The following is a 22,228-nucleotide window of genomic DNA, read 5'->3' on the forward strand; positions in this document are numbered from 1 at the left end:
AATGGATTTTACTTATTTTAGCAAATGGGGAAAAACATTTACTTGTCAACTTAATCCTATTTGTGGATGCTGAAGCCACTTTCCCCACATAATCACTGTTAAAATTACAAAGTTGTATTTCAGAAGTTCATTGATAAATGAAGTATTCCGAATAAAATATTTATTTAGTATTCCAAATAAATATTTATTTCAAATAAGCTATCTGGAATTTGGAAGGCATCACCTACAGAAACAAGGCTATTGAGAGTGGCCGAACTCTGTTACTTGCACTAGGCCCTTTGTAACCATATGGTTATAATATGTTCTAATTGTCACTTGGATTGTTGGAAAAGGTCTCCCTATGTTCTGGCCTCTGTGTTAGAACTCAGGCCTCTGCTTCTTACCGTGTTGCCATCTTGCTCAGGCCAGTTTTTATGTATTATACGATGTTAACTGCTTGGCAGATTTGTATAATTCATTAAAAAGATCAAGGCACATAATATAATGCTGTAGGTTAACTATAATGGAATTTAAAATAAAATATAAAAATCAAGGCATAAAAACAACTTTTACTGAGACCTCTGTGCTTCATGTGGCTGCGTCTAATCCTCAAAACATCCTTAGGAGGGAGGTGACTTCCCCGTCTTCTAAGTAAAGCAACCGAGTCTTGGAGGGCCATGGTCACGCAACTGATAAATAGCAGAGGTGGGATTTGAACCAGGATCTATCCAATTCCAAAGTTTAGGTTCTTTTGTACCATATACTGTTTCCCTGAAAGGACAGTGATGATGATACTGCTAATGGCCACAATGACTACAAGGATTATAGTATTGCTAGTAATAACAGCTAATCATTTTGTAAAGCTTTACTGTGAGCCAGAGGTTATGGTCAGTCTTCCCCATAATCTGTGAAATAAGCACCATAAATAGTGTAACTTTAGAAAGAAGTGGAGGCTCAGAGAGGTAAAGGACTAACCTAAATTACCCACAGCCTGTAAGTGGTAGAGCAGTGAAAAACCAATTTGATCCTATTCTGATACTTTAAAATAAAGAACTTAAAATGTAAGTGTTTTCGTTTTTCGTTGGCTTCATCAGTGCTGTTACACTGTAGCCATTCTGAGTCATTTGGAACCCTTTGGAGTCTATTTTCATTGAATTATGTCTATATTAATAATAATTTCTATTTATAGATTCGATCACTTTAAATTTCTTTTGCAGTACTGCTTTCTTTCATAAATAGTGACATTGTGCCGTACCCCTTGAGGATATTCTCATTTAGTAAATGAGGACACAGACCTCCAGACTAATTGTTTGCCTGAGGTCTTGTATCAAATCAGAAGCAAATCTAGAACAGGGGCTTAGACATTTTTTGATTTTTAGGTCATACAGCATCTTTTATCTTGAAACCCTTCATGCCTATGTGTTGGGTTGTTTAAAGCTGTGACATAAGATGGTTTGTCCAGAAGGATTCTTGCTGCATTTTTCTGGTTTCTCTTTGAGGAAATTAGGTCTCTGGAGGTTCTATAGCTTGAAGGGCAGGAAAGGATTCTTATGGTTGATGTATTTTCTACTTTGAGTAACTATCACAAGTATTCATTCTACATAAAATATGTATGCATTGCTCCCTTTTTTTTTTTTTAGATTTCAAGAGAAAAAGTATACCACAATTATTTTATTTAAAAATCTGTATAGAAAAATTTTGAAATATGTAGCCTAAATCTCTCCTGCTGATAGTTAAACTTGTTCTGTTCTCTTCTTATAACAAGTGTGGGCATGGATAACTATTATCCTTCATATAAAAATTCTTCCTAAACTTACATAACAGCATCTTTTAACTGAGCCATTACATTTTTATTCCATAAACACTAAAAGCCCTCTGTGAGCCACTTTTGCTCCAGCCTGACATAAAAGGCAGGGTTCTCACCCCCTGAGGACCTGAGAATCTTGCTAGGGAGATGAAACAGGCATATGGGAGAACTAAGAAAACTTCAGCATTGTGGTTCCTCACATATGTGCTGAGCAAACAGAGGGCAAAGAGGGCACCAGTGTAAGGAGGGTAAGATGTTTGGATCTTTCTTGGGCACAAAATTTGTAAAATCTTTTTTTTTCTCATGCATCTCCAATTAAGTTTGAGACTGACAGCAGGGTACAATATGTACTATTACTTAATGGATTTACTATGTAGCTGTTTTTAACATTCTTCACCGATGTGATGAGATTGTATTAATAAAGTTTGACAGTACTTATTAAAGTATTTTCATCATTCTATAGACTATTTTAAGGAAGACTACAGGAAGAAAGATGATACTGAATTAGTAACTAGCATAATTTCTATAAATTCAGTGATTCAGATTTTGTTACTAAAAAGCATCTTCATAAGGTTTTCTCCTTTTAGCCAGTGTTCTTGCCTACATTAAAAATTTTTAATTTGCATATATATACTGGGTCTATAACCATGTAAATACAGGGCAAGTTGAGAAGAAAGTTAAAAATCTTGGGTGATCCTTTGCATGATAAGTTTTTTCTTTTTTTTTTTTGTAAAAAAAAAACCACTCTTACACATTTATATTCCTCTTCTTATAGTCCTATCTCCTATAGTCCTATAGTAGCCATTCTCATTGCCACTTAAATTGTGTGTAAAATAAGTAAATAATTTAACATTGAGTTAACAAGAAAAAAGCTTAGGATTTTTAAAAATAATATTCTTAATAATGTTGAGGTAAGTTGTGCAATCATAGTTCTTAGTGTTGAAATAGAATTTACAGATTGCATGATTCAGTCTCTCACTTCCAGCAGGTAAAATACCATCATCTTTAGGACAACTGAGAATTAGAGATACTGAGATATGGTGCCTGTTCCAATTGACTCTTTTAGTAAAGCGAACAGGAAGTGAATGAAGGCTCCTGTTGGGATGGTGGATTGTGGATGGGAAGGGTGATGGATGCATGAGATATTTAGAGGTTACACTTACATTGTTTGAGACATGAGAAGTAATGAATTCTGTATGGCAGAAGAATCAATGAAATTTTAATTGAAAAAGACATCAGGAAAAAGGCCTGATTTAGGAAAGAAGTCATGATTTGATTCAGCATGTTGAGTTGAACACCTGTATGGAGATGTTAAAAACAATATTTGGAAATGGGAGTGTAGAGCTCAGGAGGAAGGTTAGGATCTCACAGTATATTTCTCAAGAATAAGAAAATAAGGAAAATGAAACAACTGTTACCTGTTGTTGTTGCTGTTTAGATGATGTAGCACATAACATAGCACCTGCCATAATGGGTACTAGATGAGTGAATGAGGATTTGAGGGAGTAGGCTAGGTCTTTGCCAATGAAGTAACAAGTGAGAAAAGAGGAGGGGAAAAAGTTAAGGGTAGAACCTTGGGAAATGCTTGCTTTTTTTCTTTTCTTTTCTTTTCTTTCTTCTTCTTCTTTTCTTTTTTTTTTTTTTTTTTTTTTTTTTTTTTTTTTTTTTTAAGAGAGCAGGAGTCAGAGGAAGGGCTGGGGAAAGGCAGAGGGGAAAACCTACTTAATAAATGTTTAAGGCAGAAGATGAAGCATAAGATAAGATCAAGGGAAGAGGGTTGGAAAAAGAACATGAAGATCAAGAAAATACCTGATTTTTGGCTGTTTGATTTTTATTGCTTGCAAGTGAACAGTTTGAGTAAAATAAGGGTAATGGAGGCTTATTAGAGGCAGTGTGTATGTGGACTGTTTTTCAAGGGGCTTGAAGATGAAGAGAGGATCTTAAGAGGTATCAGGAGACTGTAGGTTTTATTCAAGAACAGATATGTTTGTAGAAGAGAAAGAATTTGAAAATGCAATTAAGAGGTCATATAGTTGGTGGAAGATTTTGGAGGAGGTGGGAGGGGCTGCCACTAAGCTCAAGGTAGGTAGAGGTAGTCTTAGAGCCAGGGTTGGGGGTGGGGGGGGAGGAGTGATTGTCAAGAACAGAAATCAGAGTAGAGTAGAAAGATGAGGACACAGAGGGGCTGTGTGATGGAGGGAAGAAAAGTCATGGAATCTCAATTCAGATGACTTTAAATCATCATGGGAAAGTACTGGACAAAATCATGTGAAAGAGTTGAAAAAGACTGGCAGCTTGGCTTGGCAATAACTTTTATAGGATGTGAAGGAAATTCTTTCTAAATAGTAGTGAGGATTTAGCTGAAGTTGAGCAATGCGAATTTGTAGTGGCCTCTCCTCACATTTTATCAGAGATTTGTAATAGAGCTAATGGAAGGAACAGATGTTCCATCTCTAGAACATTGTGATTGTCTTCCCCAAATCATCCCATGGACTTATGAATTAAGGACTTCTAAAATAAGGTTCTTAAAAGAAGAAGCATATTTACTTGGGGTTTAGTAATTAGGTAAGAAATTGCATAGTTCTCTTATTCTCTTTCTTTTATTCCTTAGTCCTAGACAGGAGATTATAGCCTTTTCAGTATATGACACATTGTGGACCTTTCTGCAGGTTAGTAAAGATAGGGCTAACTCATTATTTTTGATAGCTGTGTAGTAGTTCATCCTATTGATTTATTAAGGTATATTTTGCCAATCCTCTAGCGTGGCATTTGGGGTTTTTTTGCAATTATAAAATTGTTTTCATGTATCACCGTATATTTTCCTGACTATTCTCTTAAGATAAAGTCCTTGAAATAGAATTGTTGGATTAATGAACATAGCCATTTACATTTTTTAAAATATTGTGCCAAATTATTCTCCATAAGGCTGTCATTTTGTACATAGACCAACCACAAATGAGAATGCCAGTTTCCTCTTAACCTTACCAACACTGGGTATTATCATTCTTAAATCTTTGCCAGGTTGAAGTTCTAGAAACATCTTGTTTTACCCTGTAGCTCCTTGTTAACCAATGAAATTGAAAATATTTTATTATGATGTTCATTGGTATTTTATAGCAGTACTATTCATTTCTTAATCTGAAAAAAATCTTTTTATATTAAACATTTATTTGGCCTTTGTTATATATGTTGCAAACATTTCTTCTAAGTTTTCAGTCTGTGTTTTAATTTTTTTGTTTACTACATGTAAAAATTTTAATGTAATAATATTGTCTTTTCCTTATTGGCATCTGCTTTTGAATTAGCAGAAAGAATTTCTGTGCTTTAAGATTATTTCAAAAGTCACATGTTTTCATGTAGTAATTATGTAGTTTTACATTTACCATTAAATTTTTTAATTCATTTGGATTCCTTTTCCAAATTCCTAATTTCCACTATTTTGAAATGCCATTTTTCTCATATATTAAAATCTTTAAGAATTTTCATTAACTAGGTTTTAAATATGGAAAAGGTAGTCCATGTGATCAGGGCAAAAAAAAATGCACATGGTACACAGGATTCACATGAAAGAATCTCTCACCCCTTATTCTCCTTTCCCAGTGTTTCTTGTTCACACATTATATTTCTACATATACTACATCATACCATTTTATTCTATTCTGTTCATTTGCCTGTGTATTCATTTTTTTCATCTATTTTTTAAATTAAAGTCTCCCCTTTATTCTTTTACAGACCTTCCTGGCAGTGTTTCTAATGAATTATTAAGGGGAAGTTAGAGACATTTAGAAGGCACTGTCAGAAACTGGATCCTTGCCTGATTCGTTTTTCTTACATTAATATTTAGTTGGGGAAAGAAAGAACTTAGGCAATTTTTTGTAAGTAAAATAAAAAACAATTTTGTTAGTGAAACAAACAAAAAAAAAGAAGCTTAAAGTAGAGTTTGTTACATTTTCAAAATGATTTATCAAGAAGTGTCAGTTACTGATTGCATCACATAGGGATCATAGTACAATAATGGGTTATGTTGAACTACCTCTTTCTCTATGTAAATTTAGGCAAAAGACTAGTTCACTGCTACTCGGTTCCAGAGGTTTCTTTGATTTGACAATGTGCAGCCACTAGGATTTGTAGTAGTAGTCATGGCACTTCTGACTCCAAACGTATGGGTTTTCTGCACCAAGCAGTTCTGCAATTCCCTGCAGACACCAGCGGGGTATCCCATAATTTAATTCCATTCAGACACTAACTACCTGGAGTTAACACAGACCCCACAAGTTAGGGGTTAGTCCAAGACTGGCCCCATTTCGAGATGCCAGTCACAAGTTTGAGTCATCCGTACTTCTGACTGTCCCCCTCCTCCAGTTTAATAATTTGCTAGAATGGCTCATAGGACTGAGGGAAACACTTCTATTTACTGGTTTGTTATAAAGGACATAGTAAAGGATAGAAATGAATAGCCAGATGAAGAAGTGCATTAGGTGGAGACAGGAAGGGTCCTAAGCGTAAGAGCTTCTGTCCCTGTGGCATTTGCAGTGTGCCACCCCCTGACATGTGGATGTGTTCACCAACCTGGAAGCTCTCCAAATCTTATTGTGTAGTGCTTTTAAGGGGGTTCCAATACATAGACATGAGTCATTAAATAAATCAGTGGCCATTAGTGATTAATTAAATCTTGCCTCTCTGGGGCTGGGGCCTAAAGTTCCAGCTCAAACTATATGGTAGGTTTTTTGGGCAACCAGCCCCAACCCTAAAGCTACTTAGGGGCCATTCAAGATATGTCTTATTTGCATAAACTCAGGTGTGTTTGAAAGAGGTTTATTTTGAATAAAAAGGACTCCTCTCACCCCTATCACTCAGTAAATTCCAAGGGTTTTAGGAGCCTGCATCAGGAACTGGGGATGAAGACCAAATATATATTTCTTATTATATCACAATATCACAATTGATTTGAAAAATAATATGAATTTGGGGAAATGTGATTGTAGTTACTTCTAGAAGTCTTTAAGGCACGCTGCAGAGTCACATAAACTTTGAGTTGAATGGAATTGCTTGTGTGTGTATAAATGTATTGTGCAGATTTTGTTTTTCTAAATAGGCACACAACAAATTCTAAGGCCTAGTAAAACTAAACTCCGAAGTTAAAATCATCTGCGTTTGCATTATTCATTGACCTCTTCTTCATCGACTCCATTTCTCCATCACTTAAGGATAGGTTAAAATTTTAGCATTACCATTTTCAAGCTGTATAACCTGTCTTCAGTTGAACAACTGGGTAAGATATTGTGTACTTTAATTTTTTTTAATGTTTATTTTTGAGAGAGAGAGACAGAGCGTGAGCAGGGGAGGGGTAGACAGAGAGGGAGACACAGAACCCAAACGCAGAATCAGAGCCAGGGTCCAGCCTCTGAACTGTCAACACAGAATCCAGTGGGGGGCTCAAACTCACAAACCCTCAGATCTTGACCTGAGCTGAAGTCCAGCGCTTATCCGACTGAGCCACCCAGGCACCCTGATATTGTGTCCTTAAGAAGACTGTCATGACGATTAAATTAAATAGCATAAATGGAAGAACTTGATACATACATGCCAGTTATTACTCTGTAGAGACCCTACCACTTTCCCTTTCAGTAGTTGGATCAAACTATCTCCAACATCAAGTACCAACTTCTTCAGTTTTATTTCAGTAATTATGCACTCTCTTTTCTGTCTTTCTTTACCAGCTCTTCCTCATCACCATTTGAACATGTTCAATTTCTTGCTTCATTAAAAAAAAAAAAAAAGGCTACCATCATCCACACTGTCCCCAGCTGGCAGCAGCCCGCCTCTCCCTTCTTTTCATGGCCAGTCATTTTGTAGAATGTTGCTCAACTTGGGCTTGTCTTATGTTTCCTCATGAGTTGATTGAGATCGTGCATTTTTAGTAAGGATACTGTAGAAGTGATGTTGTATCCCTCTCAGGGCATTATGTTAAAACTTTAGTACGTGAAATTGATACATCTCTTTAGTGGTAATGTTAATTTTGATCACTTGGTTAAGGTGGTAACTACCAGCTTCCTCCACTGTTGCATTATTTTTCCCTTTGTCTCTTTGAGTCTCTACAGATATTCCATTTCTCGTCATACTTTTACCCACTAATTTTACCATCCATTGATGATTCTTGTTTCCAGTAGTTACTGTTATGGGGATTTTCTATCAGTTTTTAATAGTAGAGGTTCTTAACTTGTGGTTTCCGTGGTATACATATTTTGTATCCATATACATACATATTTTGCTCATGCATTTTACTTGGAGAAGAGGTATAGCATTTGTCAGGTTTCCAAGAGGTCTTTAGATAGTATTTTCTTTTTTCATCTATCACTACTTTCTCAACTTTATGGTCACAGCACCTATATCCATTAGAGCAGATGAAAGGAATTCCTTACGTATTTGGCTTCTGTTTCTGGTCTTTCACTGTAGCTTATTCCACATCTCTCTGAAAAGATTCTGTACATAAGAAACCAAAATATACCTGAGGTGAATAAAAGCAGTATTTGTTGTTGTCTTATGTTGTCTAGACTTTGTCTTCCCTGGCCCACAATTGGGAAACCATTAAATTTTGATATCTGTATTTCTAGTTTTATGTCAGAGAACATGTATTTTCATCTTTATGAAGTTTTTAAAAGTCAGATACAGAATTTAGCCTGTCTTGTAACAAAGGTTGATAAAACTTTTTAAAAGAATATTGCCACAGGTTGTGATAGCTTAATTGTAATTGTTTCTCTTTTATTACAAGTTATGCTTTCTTGGAGTAAATAGATTCTCGTGAAAGAAAGCTTTATTGAGACCTTAGCTGAAACATGAATTTTTATAAGAAGTAGTTTATGTTTTTATTTTTAATTCCAAAAACATTTCTATGGTTTTGTCTTTTATACAGCTGGCAAAAATGAGTTTCTTATATTTTTGTTTTTTTAGGAAATACTATCTCACTTATATGCATGCATTTTTTTTTTAAATAAAGGTATTACCACAAGATGGCTAGTTTGGCAGAAAAGAATTAAAATATATGTGATAATTATAATTCTGAAGGATTATGCATGAATTTATGTTATTTAATGGGATGATCATGTTGAGTCTAATGTAGTTTTCATAGAAGTTTATATTAAAAAATTTTTTTTAATGTTTATTTATTTTTGAGAGACAGAGAGAGACAGAGCACAAGCAGGGGAGGGGCAGAGAGAGAGGGAGACACAGAATCCGAAGCAGGCTCCAGGCTCCCAGCTGTCAGCACAGGGCCCAATGCGGGGCTTGAACTCACAAACCGTGAGATCATGACCTGAGCCGAAGTTGGTGCTTAACCGACAGAGCCAGCCAGGTGCCCCTAAAAGTTTATATTTTTAAACAATACATAAATATCTGAAATAAACTAAATTCTACAATACAGTGTGAAATTCAACATTTTGTTGCAACAATGCTTGATTAAACAGTGTCTGTTTTCTTTTCCACACTTGGAAAGTCAATGCTTTGCTGTTTGAGAAATTTCTTAGGAAATTTCTTGGGGAGCTTGGACTTAGTAGGGAGGAGATCTGAGAGGTAAGGGGGAGCCTGAAGTAGAGAGGTGGTAGAAGGGATGAGTTCAAGAAATATTAAAGAAGATAAATCATCAAGGACATGGTGATAAATTGAATACAGGAGGTAACATAGAAATCAAAGATCCTGGCCTGGGTGAATGGTCTTCCCACCTTAAATAGAAAGTATGAGAGGAAGAGCAGATTTGGGGGAAAAGATGATGTGCTCAGTGTTGCACAGGGGAGGCTGAGGTGAGCTTGTGGTTGGAGACATCCATGTGATGGGGGGACTGTGGTCGAGCTTGGAGGAGCTCAGGATTAAAGAATCATCTGCATAAAGGTGATTGGAACTTTGTTACTGAGTGAGATTACTCAGGCCAGACCTCATAGAGTAAGAAGAGTTGTGGGTTAAATATGTGATTCTTGGATTACCTACATGGAATGGACAGGCAGAAAAAGAGAAACAGTTTTGTAAGAGAATGCAGTGGCATGGATGCCGAGGAAGGAGACTTTGAAGGAGAGAGTGAGAACATACATTTAGCACATTAATCCTCTGCCTGTTGTTGAATGAGCAGGAGAAATGTCATTGAGGTTTTCTTCCTCTTTTTCTTAAATCAGATTTTCAAGGGTTTTGACCCAAAAGTAGTTTTTTTCTATTTTGTTCAGGATTTATCAATTAAAGAAAGATATTTTTTTCACATCTTTAGTACATTTTTGTATTATAGTTTTCCTGTCTCTTACCATTTGGGACCCACTTTATTTCCTATTTTTCTCTATTACTAATTTTTTTAACTTTACATGGAAGACTTACAGGACTATGGTTATAACCAGTCTGACGTAAAACCTGACTCTTTCTGGTTTGGTAAGTTTGTAATGTTGTCAGCTTTGAACATTACACTAAAGCTGAATTCATTTTGTTGGTGACTCTGTTTGAAAGCTCACAATCCCCGCGAGTGCTCACCTAGCTTATTTGATCCTCACCAGAAGCTTATGGGATAGATACCCCAGATTGTAATCTTCATTTCTTTGTTCTAGTTAAGGAATTCATTTTCTTGTTTAATTATGTGACTGATTCAAAGACAGCTCCTAGTTGTCTATTTCACCAGGCATATGTCTAAAATGTTGCAGCTGAAAGAAAACTCAGAGATCATTTCTTCTCATCTCTCCATTTTATAACTAGTGAAACAGGCCTAAAGAGAGAATCACTTGCCATGGGCAGATAAAGCAAAATCAAGGTCTGGAACCCAGCTTTCCTGATTTCCTGGTCCCTATAATAACGACCACAAGTGTAATTTGCATTACAAGTAAAATTAGGCCATGCTCTGGAATCTTCAATATGCTCATGTTGCTTTTGTTTCTTGGAAATAGTGTGCGGTTCGTGCAGCCACAGAAGGCAGAACTCTCGTTTTGGAAGGCTTGGAAAAGGCGGAGAGGAATGTTCTGCCTGTTTTGAACAACTTGCTGGAAAATAGGGAGATGCAGCTTGAAGATGGACGCTTCCTAATGTCTGCAGAGCGTTACGACAAACTTCTCCAAGTAAGAAAAGAAAACTCTGGCTCCCTTATCTTGGCTATTGAGCTATGGATGGTGCTGTTTGTTGTATAAGACATGATTGTATCAGAGTGAGGACAGTGTTCAGGTGGCTCATGTCTGTGGTGAATTGCTGCAGTTAACGGTCATGAGGTTGCAGTTTCACAAGGTTCTTCGGTTTGCAGATCATATTAGACAACCTCTCAGATTTTTAGTTTGGTTTTTTTTTGCCCATGTAATAACTATTTTTTCTTTTTTCCCTCTCCTTTAAATTCTGTCTTCTCTGGGTGCCTGGGTGGCTCAGTCGGTTAAGTGTCCGACTTCAGCTCAGGTCACGATCTCACGGTCTGTGAGTTCAAGCCCCGCGTCGGGCTCTGGGCTGATGGCTCAGAGCCTGGAGCCTGCTTCCGATTCTGTGTCTCCCTCTCTCTCTGTCCCTCCCCCGTTCATGCTCTGTCTCTCTCTGTCTCAAAATTAAATAAACGTTAAAAAAAATAAAAAAAAAAAATTCTGTCTTCTCTTTTTCCCTCCTTTCCTATCTTCCTTTTCTGTCCTTCAACCACTATGTGCTGAAAGTCTAATGGCTTCTAGACAGTGCTGGGAAGACAGAGCTGAATAAAGTGTAGTTCTTGCCCTCCAGAAGCTCAAACTCCAGGAGATATTGCCAGAATTGAATATGATATTTAAAAGATACCTAGATGATCCAAGCTATCCATATCTGATGCCTAGATAATTGTAAGAGCCTCTTAAAAAGCCCCAATTTCATTCTGGCTGCCCCACAGCAGTCAGTGATCACTTTAAAACATGGGACGGATTAGGTCAGACCTCTCTGTTCTAAACCCTCTCCTCGCTATGAAAAAAGTTTTACAATGGAGAATAGGGTCTTGTCTGATCTGGGCTCTTACTGCCTCTTTGGGCTTATCACCTGCTATCCTTTTTTATTCCACCCCAGCTGATAGTATTCTCTTTACTAAAACTTAAACCTGCTGGGTAGGCATTCTCCTAGTGCTTTGCCAGTCACTTTGCTCTTCCAGAATGGTTTTTCTCCAGATATCTGCCTGGCTCACTTCTATACTCCTTCAAGCCTTTGCTCAAATGTTACGTTATTGATGAAGTCTGCTCTTACCTCCTATTTGACATTGCATTGTCCTCTGCCCCCATGCTCCCTGACCCTGCTCTATTCATTGCCTTAGTCTTCTGACATCCTACATGATTTACTGACTTGCAATGTTTTAGTTCATTCACTGCCTCCCTCTACTAGATTGCAGCTTTCACTAGGGCAGGGCTTTTTGTCACTGATGCTATTTCAAGCTCTTAGAACAATGCCTGGCACTTGGTGGGTGCTCAATAACTATTTGTTGAATGAATGGATGGATAAGTGCAATACTTTAAATGCTGTGATGCCAGTTGATACAAAAAGAAAAACAATAAGAGAGTGTGGGGCCCTTTAGAGGCTTTGGAGAAGGGCTTCACGTGACGTCACAAAAGGACAAAAAAGGGCTCATAGAGCCCTTGCTCTAACTGAGAGCTCTGCCTCTGTATTCCATGACTTAGAGTCTCTCTGACACCTGCGCTGTCATGTGTGACATACATATGTATGCTAATTTTATTGCCCCAAGTTGGCTACAGATTGCTGAAGAGCAGAATCTGTGTCCTATGTTTCTTCTAGATACAGCTAATACAAGCCCAGGACACACTAGGCACTAAATGATACATGTTGACACCAGAGGGTCTGATTGACCTGATGCTCCAAGGCTGGCAGGACCGGAAATACCTCTTTCTGATTTCCACTATGCAAGTCTGTTTTCTCAGAAATCTGTCTTGCTATCCTTTTAGCACTGTTTCTTTACTGTTTATGGGAGTTTCTAGATGCTATTTTCATTGTACAGTATAGTTGTCTTGTTTTGGACCTCTATCTGAAGATGGCATCATGCTAATATAATTAGAAGGGGATAATTGAGGATTTAATTGGTAAGAAAAGTTAAATTTATTCATTCATTCATTCATATTGTTATAGTTAATTTACTAAAAGACGATTCTTTATTTAAATTTAGTTTAAATTTTAATTAATATTTTACAAATAAAATGACTTCAAATAAATATATTAATTTATATTTATTGCTTTTAGAGTAGGTAGATATTGGTGTATGCAAGACATTTTCTCTTTAGATACTTTCTAATTATAAAAGAATTATTATTTGCCCCTGTATAGTTATTTGCTATTTTTTTTTAGTTATTTCCCATTTTTAATAGATTTTTTAAAAAATATTTATTTTTGAGAGAGGGAGAGAGCACAGGAGAAAGCAGGGGAGGGGCAGAGAGATAGAGAATCTCAAGCAGGCTCTGCATTATCAGTGCAGAGCCCGATGGGGAGGCTCAAGTTCACAAACCACGACATCATGACCTGAGCTGAAATCAAGAGTCAGACACTTACATGTGCCCCGTTATGTGCCATTTTTAGTAAATGATTTAGAGTTTAGTAAATGATTTCATATTCAGAAATGGATTTTTTTTTAAGTATAGAAGTTACTTCACAATAAAAGTTTGATATATTCTTTGTGTGAGAATTTTTGCAGAGGTATTGAACATTTTACTTTATGTAAGAATTTGAGATACGGGGTCAAGAGGGTTTTAGTATACAAGGAGTGCTTGTTATTGAGAAGGATGTATTACATTGTTTTTCCCAATGTAAATATCAGTATAAATACATAGTTTTAATTCATAATTGTCATTTCTATATTTATAGAATCTGTCTCATAGGAATGTCATAGAATATAGGCAAGATCCCTTCACAGAACATCACCACCTTAAGACAATTTCTATGATAAAAGGATTTCAACACCATTTAAGTCCCACTTATTTCTAGCTAGATTCAATGTACTAAATTTGAATGTTTCAAAATGTTAATGGTTTCATAGAGGTGTTTGTAGTAGAATTTTGTTGTTATGGAAATGGATATAATCAGTCTGTATAAATTTCATTTATATCCAGATTATTATTTTTGGGTAAGTGGAAAATAAAAATATTTAGCTCTCTGAAGATTACACTCTTGGCTTTTCAGATGGTCTAGATCCAGACTCTTGTTTTCTAGCACATGTGACATAGTATCACTGTTAGTCCTGTTAATTAAATGTGGGGTCATAGGTTTGGTTATGTTTTTAAATTACTTCATGCAATCAAAAAACATTTGTCCTATTATGTTTAAGAGGTAATAAGTCCTCTCATGAGCCTGGATCCAGCATGAGGTGGTAATGAACAGAAGTCAATGCACACATGCATAATGGTAGAAGCTTGCATAGGATAGAGCGGAGGGGTACAAAAATGGTTCTGATGGAGGGAGAGGTTAGAAAGAGGCCCATTTTAGTGATGATGTTCTTTGTGCTGAGCTTTAAATGATGCTTGTATTTCTGCTGTGCAAAGTGGAAAGGCGTTCCAAGCAAGTGGGGCAGTGTTGGTGAAGCAGCATGGTGTGTCTGGAGAGCCACCATTGTGACATGGACTGGAGCACAGGGTTGGGGAAGGCAGGTTAGGGGGTGGCTATGCAGTGGTTGATGAGACTAGGAGATTCGGACATGAATCCGGCCAGGAAGGGCCTTGAGTGTCCGTTAAGAGTTTCTACACTGTCATATGGGCTGCATCCCCCCATCCCCCGAAGATATACTGGAAACTGAGGACTTGTCTCTCAGAATGAACATGTACATGTTCTTATAAACTTTATAAGTTCCAACAGCTGAGGACAGTGAAGAGCCATCGATAGGGTCAGGCAGAGAGGGAAGACATGACATCTAACCGGTGCCTACTGTGGACCAGTTGCTTTCAAACGGCCATAGTAATGCTGGTGATATTATTCCCACTTTATGGATGACAAAGCTGAGCATCAGAGGGTATAATAACATGCTCTTGGTCACTTCACTAGAGTTTATGCTGAGCGCTAGAGCCAGGATTTATCACTCCAAACCCTGTGCTATTTCCATTCTCAACTCCAAAATATGCTAGTTGCTGGACGATGGAGAGTTATAGAATTCCTTTGAACATCAGTTTGCTCATCCATAAAAAGGAATTAAGTGTTTATTTGCATTCTGGTAAAAGTTAAATGAGTAAAATTCTTTGAAAGTACTTACCGTGTAGTGAGTTTTCAGCACATGTTGGTTGTTATTATTAATATGCCTTGGCAGAAATGTACCCATACATGTAGTTGTGTATTTGAGGTCCACGGGGCAGTCTCTTCTCTGCCAGTAAGCAGTAAGTCTGTCTAGGACTACCTTTTTACATTCTCTGGTCTGAACCAGTATATTTTCTGACTCTCCTCACTCAGTTTCTCTGTGTTAATGACTACAGCTTGGAGGTCTGACCCACATTTTTCTTTGTTCCTTGATGTGTTAGCTACTTGTCTGTTCCACACCAGTTTTCATGTCATGAGCCTTCCCTGGCACTTTTCTCCTGATTTGACTTTGCTTCCTTCCTTGATGGTTTGGTCTTGAGGTTGTTCTCAAATACACTTTACTCAGCAGTCAGGGCCTAAATTCCGCAGCCGGGCAGCTCTTGCAGTTGTAATCTGCATCGTTGGTGCTGTGAGTTTTGATCTCTTTCTTTTAGGATCATACCAAAACAGAGTTGGATGCCTGGAAGCTTGTTCGAGTTAGTGAAAACTTCCGAGTCATTGCCTTGGGTTTGCCAGTGCCTAAGTACTCTGGGAATCCCTTAGACCCCCCGCTCCGTTCTCGATTTCAGGCCAGAGATATTTATTATCTACCCTTTAAGGTAAGTACGAGCAAGAATAATTTATTTTTTAAACATTTTATCTATTTGTATTTGGTTACTATAAAAGTATTACTAGGTTTGTATGTCCCTCTCAGTAGTTAATGGAGAGAAAAGGATATGGGATAAAGAAAATCTCTGGAAATTCAGAAGAAAAATTATTGGGGCATTACTTATGTGATGGGCTTAAAAAGGCTAATTTTTAGAAAATGATGCGTATCAAACAATGTTTTTTTTGCTATTACATAGTGTCTGCTTAATTAAAAGTATGAAGTGTGTCCATAAAATTTGCATTTAATTTGTTACATTCCTTATTGATTTGGTATGTTTCTGTGTTATTTTAGGACCAACTTAAACTGTTATATTCAGTTGGAGCCAATGTTTCTGCTGAGAAGTAAGTATTTCTGCTACACACACACACACACACACACACACACACACACACACACTTTTATATAAATATCTGGACACTTAACATTGAATTTGTTTATTTGTTTTGCACATTGATTAATTCATCCATTCAACAACTATGCTCTGAAGAATTTTTTAGTAACTGTGGTAAGTGCTGATGATAAAGTTAATAAGACATGATCTTTGGAGACAAGAAACTCAAGATCTAGTAGAGTTTAAAGACGTGAGAATACATTAGTTTAGCATTATGTAGTAAGGGCCATAATTTCAAAAAGGCATTGGCATTTGAGAAGCGTCCTAAAGAATGAGTAGGCTTTTGCCATATAAAGAATGGAATTAACGAATCCTAAGAAATTATTTTTAAAGCATGGGATATGAGAGTGTATGTCTTGTTCTTGTGGCTATAAAAAACTCTTGGTGGCTGGGGTTCAGGTTTGGATTGAGAAGGGAGGGAGGTGAGGCTGGCAGGATAAATTTGGGCCAGGTTGTGAAAAACCTCACATGTTGTGATAGATTTAAGAAATATATCTGTGTATCTAGTCAGCCTCTGAGTTTTAAACAGAATATGAAGCTGTTGTTTCTTAAGAATTTAATAGTAAGCATCAGGGTGCCTGGATGGCTCAGTCAGTTAAGCGTCTGACTGGCTCAGGTCATGATCTCACAGTTTGTGGGTTCGAGCCCTGTGTTAGGCGCTGTGTTGACAACTCGGAGCCTGGAGCCTGCTTTGGATTTTGTGTCTCCCTCTCTCTCTGCTCTTCCCCTGCTCATGCTCTGTCTCTCTCTCCTTCAAAAATAAGTAAGCATTAAAAAAATTTTTTTAAAAAGAATTTAATAGTAAATGTCATTTTATATCAATTAAGATGCCTCAGCTATTTTATGTTTAACAAGTGAATGCATTTTATGCATTAAAACTATTAGAATAGCATTTAACATTACTTAATTTTTTCCCCTAGAATCTCTCAGCTCTTGTCCTTTGCCACCACTCTCTGTTCCCAAGAATCTTCTACTCTCGGACTTCCAGATTTTCCTTTAGATAGTTTACCAGCTGCAGTTCAAATCCTGGTATGTATAAAATAAATTAATGACTTGTATACCCAAATGTGGCAAAGAGAACTTAAAAGTTAATCCTTGGGGATTCATCATTTCAGTTTGCCTTGTCATATTCCTCTATAAATATTACAAGACCTGAGATTTGCCGACCCATGCCGTGCAGTATACTGTACGGAGACCAGCAATGTGTTGTGAGCCCTTACTGAGCTCATAGCCTAGGAGGGAGATAGGTAGACATGCAGTTCAGGTAAAAACTCCACAGAGAGAAGGATGACTCAGCCTGGAGAGGCCTGAGGAGCCTGCAGAGGCGGCCTGCAGCCTGAGGCAGGGAGCTGGGGCTTTTGCACTCAGGCACCAGCAGTCATTGGTCAGTGGGTCATCACAAGGGACACAAATTTCCAGGCACTAGCTGCTCTCTTGGCTGTGAGCAAAGCTGGCTTTGGGAGTTCAAAAGTAGTCTTCTTTAAAAGCCCTGCAGCAGCTAGCTGTTGAAAGGGAAAGGTGGGAGGCTCAGAAAAGATAAAAACAGATCCGAGGTGTTTGGTAGAGCGTAAACATTGTCCACTACAGTTTAACAAAGGTCGTGACAGTCGTGTCAGGATTGGTGGAAATGCCCTCCAGGCAGAGGGAACAGCATGCCCAGAGGTGTTGAATCACAAACGGGCTTGGTATGTTTGAAGAATGATAAGTTGTATCGTTAGAGTAAGCGTGTAGGGTGAAGAGAGAGGTGAGAACTTTATTGTGAAGTGTTTTGCATGGTGAGTGAAGTTGTCTGGATTTCGTGGTGTGGAAGAAGTGGCCTGTTAGATATTACTAAGTAGGTGAAGCGTGGAGTAATCAGTTCTATGGTGGAGGAAGACACCTCTGTGGGCAGGGAGGAGGGACGGGGAAAGCCTTGTTGCATACGGACCAAATAGGAAACTGTTGTAACAGTCAGTGAGAGACTGTGCTAAGGAGAGCGTAATCCCAGGTAGTAGGGATACTGCCAAGACAAGAGACTTATTTTTAAACTTTTGTTCCTATTCATTTAGGTTTCCTGAGACTCAGTGAGTTAGGTTTCACAGGTATTGTTCGCACTGTGCTCTGTGTTTAGAACAGCTTTTCTCTTCCTTTTTACCATGTCTTCTGCTTTTTGTTTTTTTTTTTTTTTGTTTTGTTTTTTGTTTTTGCTTGGAACATTTTACTTTGATAGTTCTCAAATCTAAAAATAAAAGTTCAAAAACAGTAAAATGAACATCTATAACCCCTTCAAGTAGAATCACCAATTTTTAACATATTTGCTCGCTCTCTCTCTCTCTCTCTCTCTTTTCCGAACCATTTGAAAGTAAATTATGATCAGTATTTTTATATACTTTAGTATGCAACTTGGAAGAAGTCGTAAGACGTTCTTCCACATAACCAGAACCATTATCACACCCTTCAGTATGTTGACAGAAATGCTATAATATCATCTACAGGACAACCTATGCTGAAATTTCTCTAATTGTCCCTGTTGGGAAAGCAGTTTAACTTGGAGAAAACTTTTGAGAATAATAAACACTTTCTAACTTTGTAGTTATAACTGTGAAACTAAGTAAATGTGGATGTGATTAACTCAGATTAGGAATGGGGGCGCCTGGGTGGCTTAGTCGGTTATGCATCCGACTTCGGCTCAGGTCATGATCTCACTGCTTGTGGGTTCAAGCCCCGTGTCAGGCTCTGTGCTGACAGCTCAGAGCCTGGAGCCTGCTTCAGATTCTGTCTCCCTTTCTCTCTTCCCCTCCCCACCCATACACTCTCTCTCTTTCAAAACTAAATAAACATGAAAAAACAAGGAATACAAGTGAAGAGCATACTTTGGGATGAATAGGGTAGGGAAACGTGTTCAGACATGTAGTTTCAGGCATGTTGAATGGAGGTCAATGGGATATCTAAAGGGTCACATTTGGGCAATTGAGAATTCAAGTCTAGAGCTCAGGACCAGATACTGAGACATGGGAGCCATTAACAGATAGATGGTAGCTGAAAGATGGGGGTGGGTAGGCTTACCCAGTGAAAGGGTGTGGAACAGGAAAAGAAGAGGGAGTAATGAATATTTTTTGTGGACTTGTGGAAAATATGAGAAACCTCTTGGTTATTTTTTATAATCATATATACATTTTGGATATGTCTTATATGTCAAATATGCATTTCAGATAAATTTTTTGTGATTATTTTGGATGTTCTTCATCCCTGTGTATTTTTGCTCCTAAATAGGATTCCTTTCCTATGATGTCAATCAAACATGCAATCCAGTGGCTTTATCCATACACTATCTTACTAGGACATGAAGGGAAAATGGCTGTGGAAGGTGTTTTAAAAGTAAGTATCTGCTTCACTTTTCTTTCTTTTTCCATTTCTCTTCTTGTCCCTTCTCTTCCCTTCTTCCATTTCTCTCTTCCTCCTCTTTCCTTCTTTTTCTCTTTCTGTCTTTCCCATGCCTTCCCTTACTTTTCCTTCCCTTTTTCTTCTAGTCCTGGAGCCACTGGCATGCCAGTGACAGGGAAGCAAGTACAGAGGTGGCTGCTGTGGTTGGGAGACTGGTTGTATTGAACAAATGAGTAAATCAATTGAGGAAATGAGTGAATAAATTGAGGATTATAAGAGCTATGTTTCTTACCATTGGGAAAGGAATTTATAAGCATAGAAAGGGAGAAGAAAAGAGAGACCCCTGAGGTGTTAGATTAGAATTGGAGGAATCAGTATGAACTCATGTGGTTTTTTTTAATATTTTAATATATATAAGCAGAGTAATAGATATAGATACTATGTATGTATGAGTATACAGACACATATTTTCTAGCTCTGTCCCCTTAAGAGGGCCTGAAAACTATGACATTCCAGTGGCAATGATCATACCAAGTGCCAAGACATTGGTTTCTAAATACCACACTTCCTAAAAGGAATCAGGATTCCTAGAAAGTAGTGCTGGTTCAAGGCTCAGCACAGGGAAAGTTCATGATGAACCTGGATCATCTTATTGTGCCCAAAAGTAAGGAAATGTTTAACAAATGTTGTTAACATACCAAAGTGACAGAGGAGCCAGTTTGAGGTGGCCCCCATTGGCCAAAATGTGGGACAATTTTAGCATGAAAATAAACAAAGGTAACAATTGATTATAAACCATTGAACAAAATGGGAATCCCTGAGTTCATGTTGATACAAATGAGTAAATAAAGGGGGAGAAGAAAAATCTCTTCTTAATATAGAACACCTATGAATAAATGCAGAAAAGTCACCATTTGGCAGCCACCAGTGTGGAAGTTGATTTAGGTAGGAGTCATCAAAGGTTTTAAAACTGGTGGGTGGAGGGTCTATGAAGAATAGGATATTGATGTAATCTAAGAATATCTCCTACCAAAATACTCACTTGACTACAAAACAAAAAAATGGCATTTTTATAGTAAATACCAACTTGACCAGGTAGGACAAATCGACATTATGTGTCTCTTGACTGTTGAGCTGAGAAGGGCTCAGCCTCATTTCAGGATATTCTGGATAAGAATTCATTGCATGAATTTGGCCATGAGAAAGTATTGTATAGACCTAGGTTGAGGGCCCTCTTACATAATGAGAGGCCTGTATTCTTTAGAATTGTCCCGTTCATAAAAGAAAAAGAAAAACTGAAAGACTGCTTTAGATTGAAAGAGACTAAAGAGATATGACATGTGATCCTGTGTTGGATCCTGGACCAGATAGGAAAACATGACATTGTTAGCACATTTGGTTAAAGTTGATATGGTCTGTGGATTGAATGACAGTGTTCTATTAAAATGATTTCCTGATTTGGAAGCTTATGTGGTGAATATGTTGGCCACAATTCTTGTTTTAGCAAATATGAACTAGAATATTCAGGGATGATGGAGCATCATATCTGTGGCTTGCCCTTAAATGGTTCAGAAAAAGACCAATTATAATGGGTGTGTTAGGGATGCTGGCGGCAAGAGGGAGGTAATAAATATGCTAAAATGGTAATCTTTGAAAAATCTGAGTGAAGGCAAAATAGAAGTTCTTTCTACAACTGTCCTGTAACTTTCCTGTAAGTTTGAAATTATTTCAAGATAAAAAATTTTACAAAGTGAATATCCATTATAACTCATTTCAAAATAAAAAAAATTAAACAAATATAACACTTAAAATTTATCTGCCTGTAACTTAAATTATTAACTTGAAAAGTAAGGACTTTATATAAAACTATGGAAATTGCTTGTAGACCTGTCATTTAAATTAATGAAGTTCTTATTTTTGTCAGAGTGGTTCATAATATATGGAGTTGATTTTCTTTCAAAATACAGATGCCATAATTTCCTCATTGTATAGTTAACGGTAGTGTTTTCTAAAGGGCCAATCACAATATATATCTTATGACTATGTATTTAAATGGGTTTAACTCCTGGCAGGAATTTATTGACTTACCCAAATTCCTTTTTACAACAGACAGTTTTTGTTTTTCTTTTGCAGTTTGGCTCAAAGAGCAGATTTCTAAGGAGTAGGTAGAATGTGAACACTAAGCTGTTGGCTCTGTGTATAGGCCCTTCATTTCCTGGAGGCCAGGAGTTTACAACCTTACGCAAATGGAGTGGTATTTGTTTCTCCCTTATTCCAATATCTACAAGGGGAGTACAGAAAGAGGTATTCTTTATGCAGCTACTAATAGTGAGAAGAACTTGGAAGTAGATGCTAGGTACTTCAGCAGGTGTTTCCCACATACCAGCTAGCCAAAGAAACATTATTTTCATTTATTGGTGATGTCAATAATGATAACAATAATAGTAACAATAAAAAAATAAAACTAATGAAAAGTTCTTCCTCATAGATCCTGAGAAGTATCATTGGGGATAGAATCTAAATGAAAAGCATAAAGAAGCAAGGAGAAAATATAACCATATAGTTCACTTTAAGTTTATTCTAGACATTGACAAAAAGAACTAGAATTCATCTTTGATTTAATCAACATCTGAACTAAGTTGGCATTGGTCATTGAATAGAGCACCTAGTGTTGATGAAAAAGGCTGTGATTCCAGATGTGCTCCCTCATTGCCCCTCAGCACAATGCCCAATGCCTGGAGAACAATGGTAGGTAGATAGGGATGAAGAAGATGTCATGGGAATGTCTGATAAAATGAAGCAA

The 22,228-nt window shown here is 37.3% G+C and overlaps 1 protein-coding gene across 1 annotated transcript in view; it reads left to right on the forward strand.

Annotated features, from left to right (window-relative positions):
- The window catches only part of VWA8 (von Willebrand factor A domain containing 8), a 359,065-nt gene that overhangs the window by 56,462 nt on the left and 280,375 nt on the right, over positions 1-22,228 (forward strand). The window contains exons 5-9 of the mRNA XM_027064910.2: positions 10,699-10,866; positions 15,457-15,621; positions 15,963-16,012; positions 16,983-17,091; positions 19,315-19,419. Of these exons, the coding sequence (XP_026920711.2) occupies positions 10,699-10,866; positions 15,457-15,621; positions 15,963-16,012; positions 16,983-17,091; positions 19,315-19,419 (597 nt within the window). The remainder of the gene's footprint in view (positions 1-10,698; positions 10,867-15,456; positions 15,622-15,962; positions 16,013-16,982; positions 17,092-19,314; positions 19,420-22,228) is intronic.

This window comes from Acinonyx jubatus, chromosome A1 (genome assembly GCF_027475565.1).
Source record: "Acinonyx jubatus isolate Ajub_Pintada_27869175 chromosome A1, VMU_Ajub_asm_v1.0, whole genome shotgun sequence".
NCBI classification, from domain to species: Eukaryota; Metazoa; Chordata; class Mammalia; order Carnivora; family Felidae; genus Acinonyx; species Acinonyx jubatus.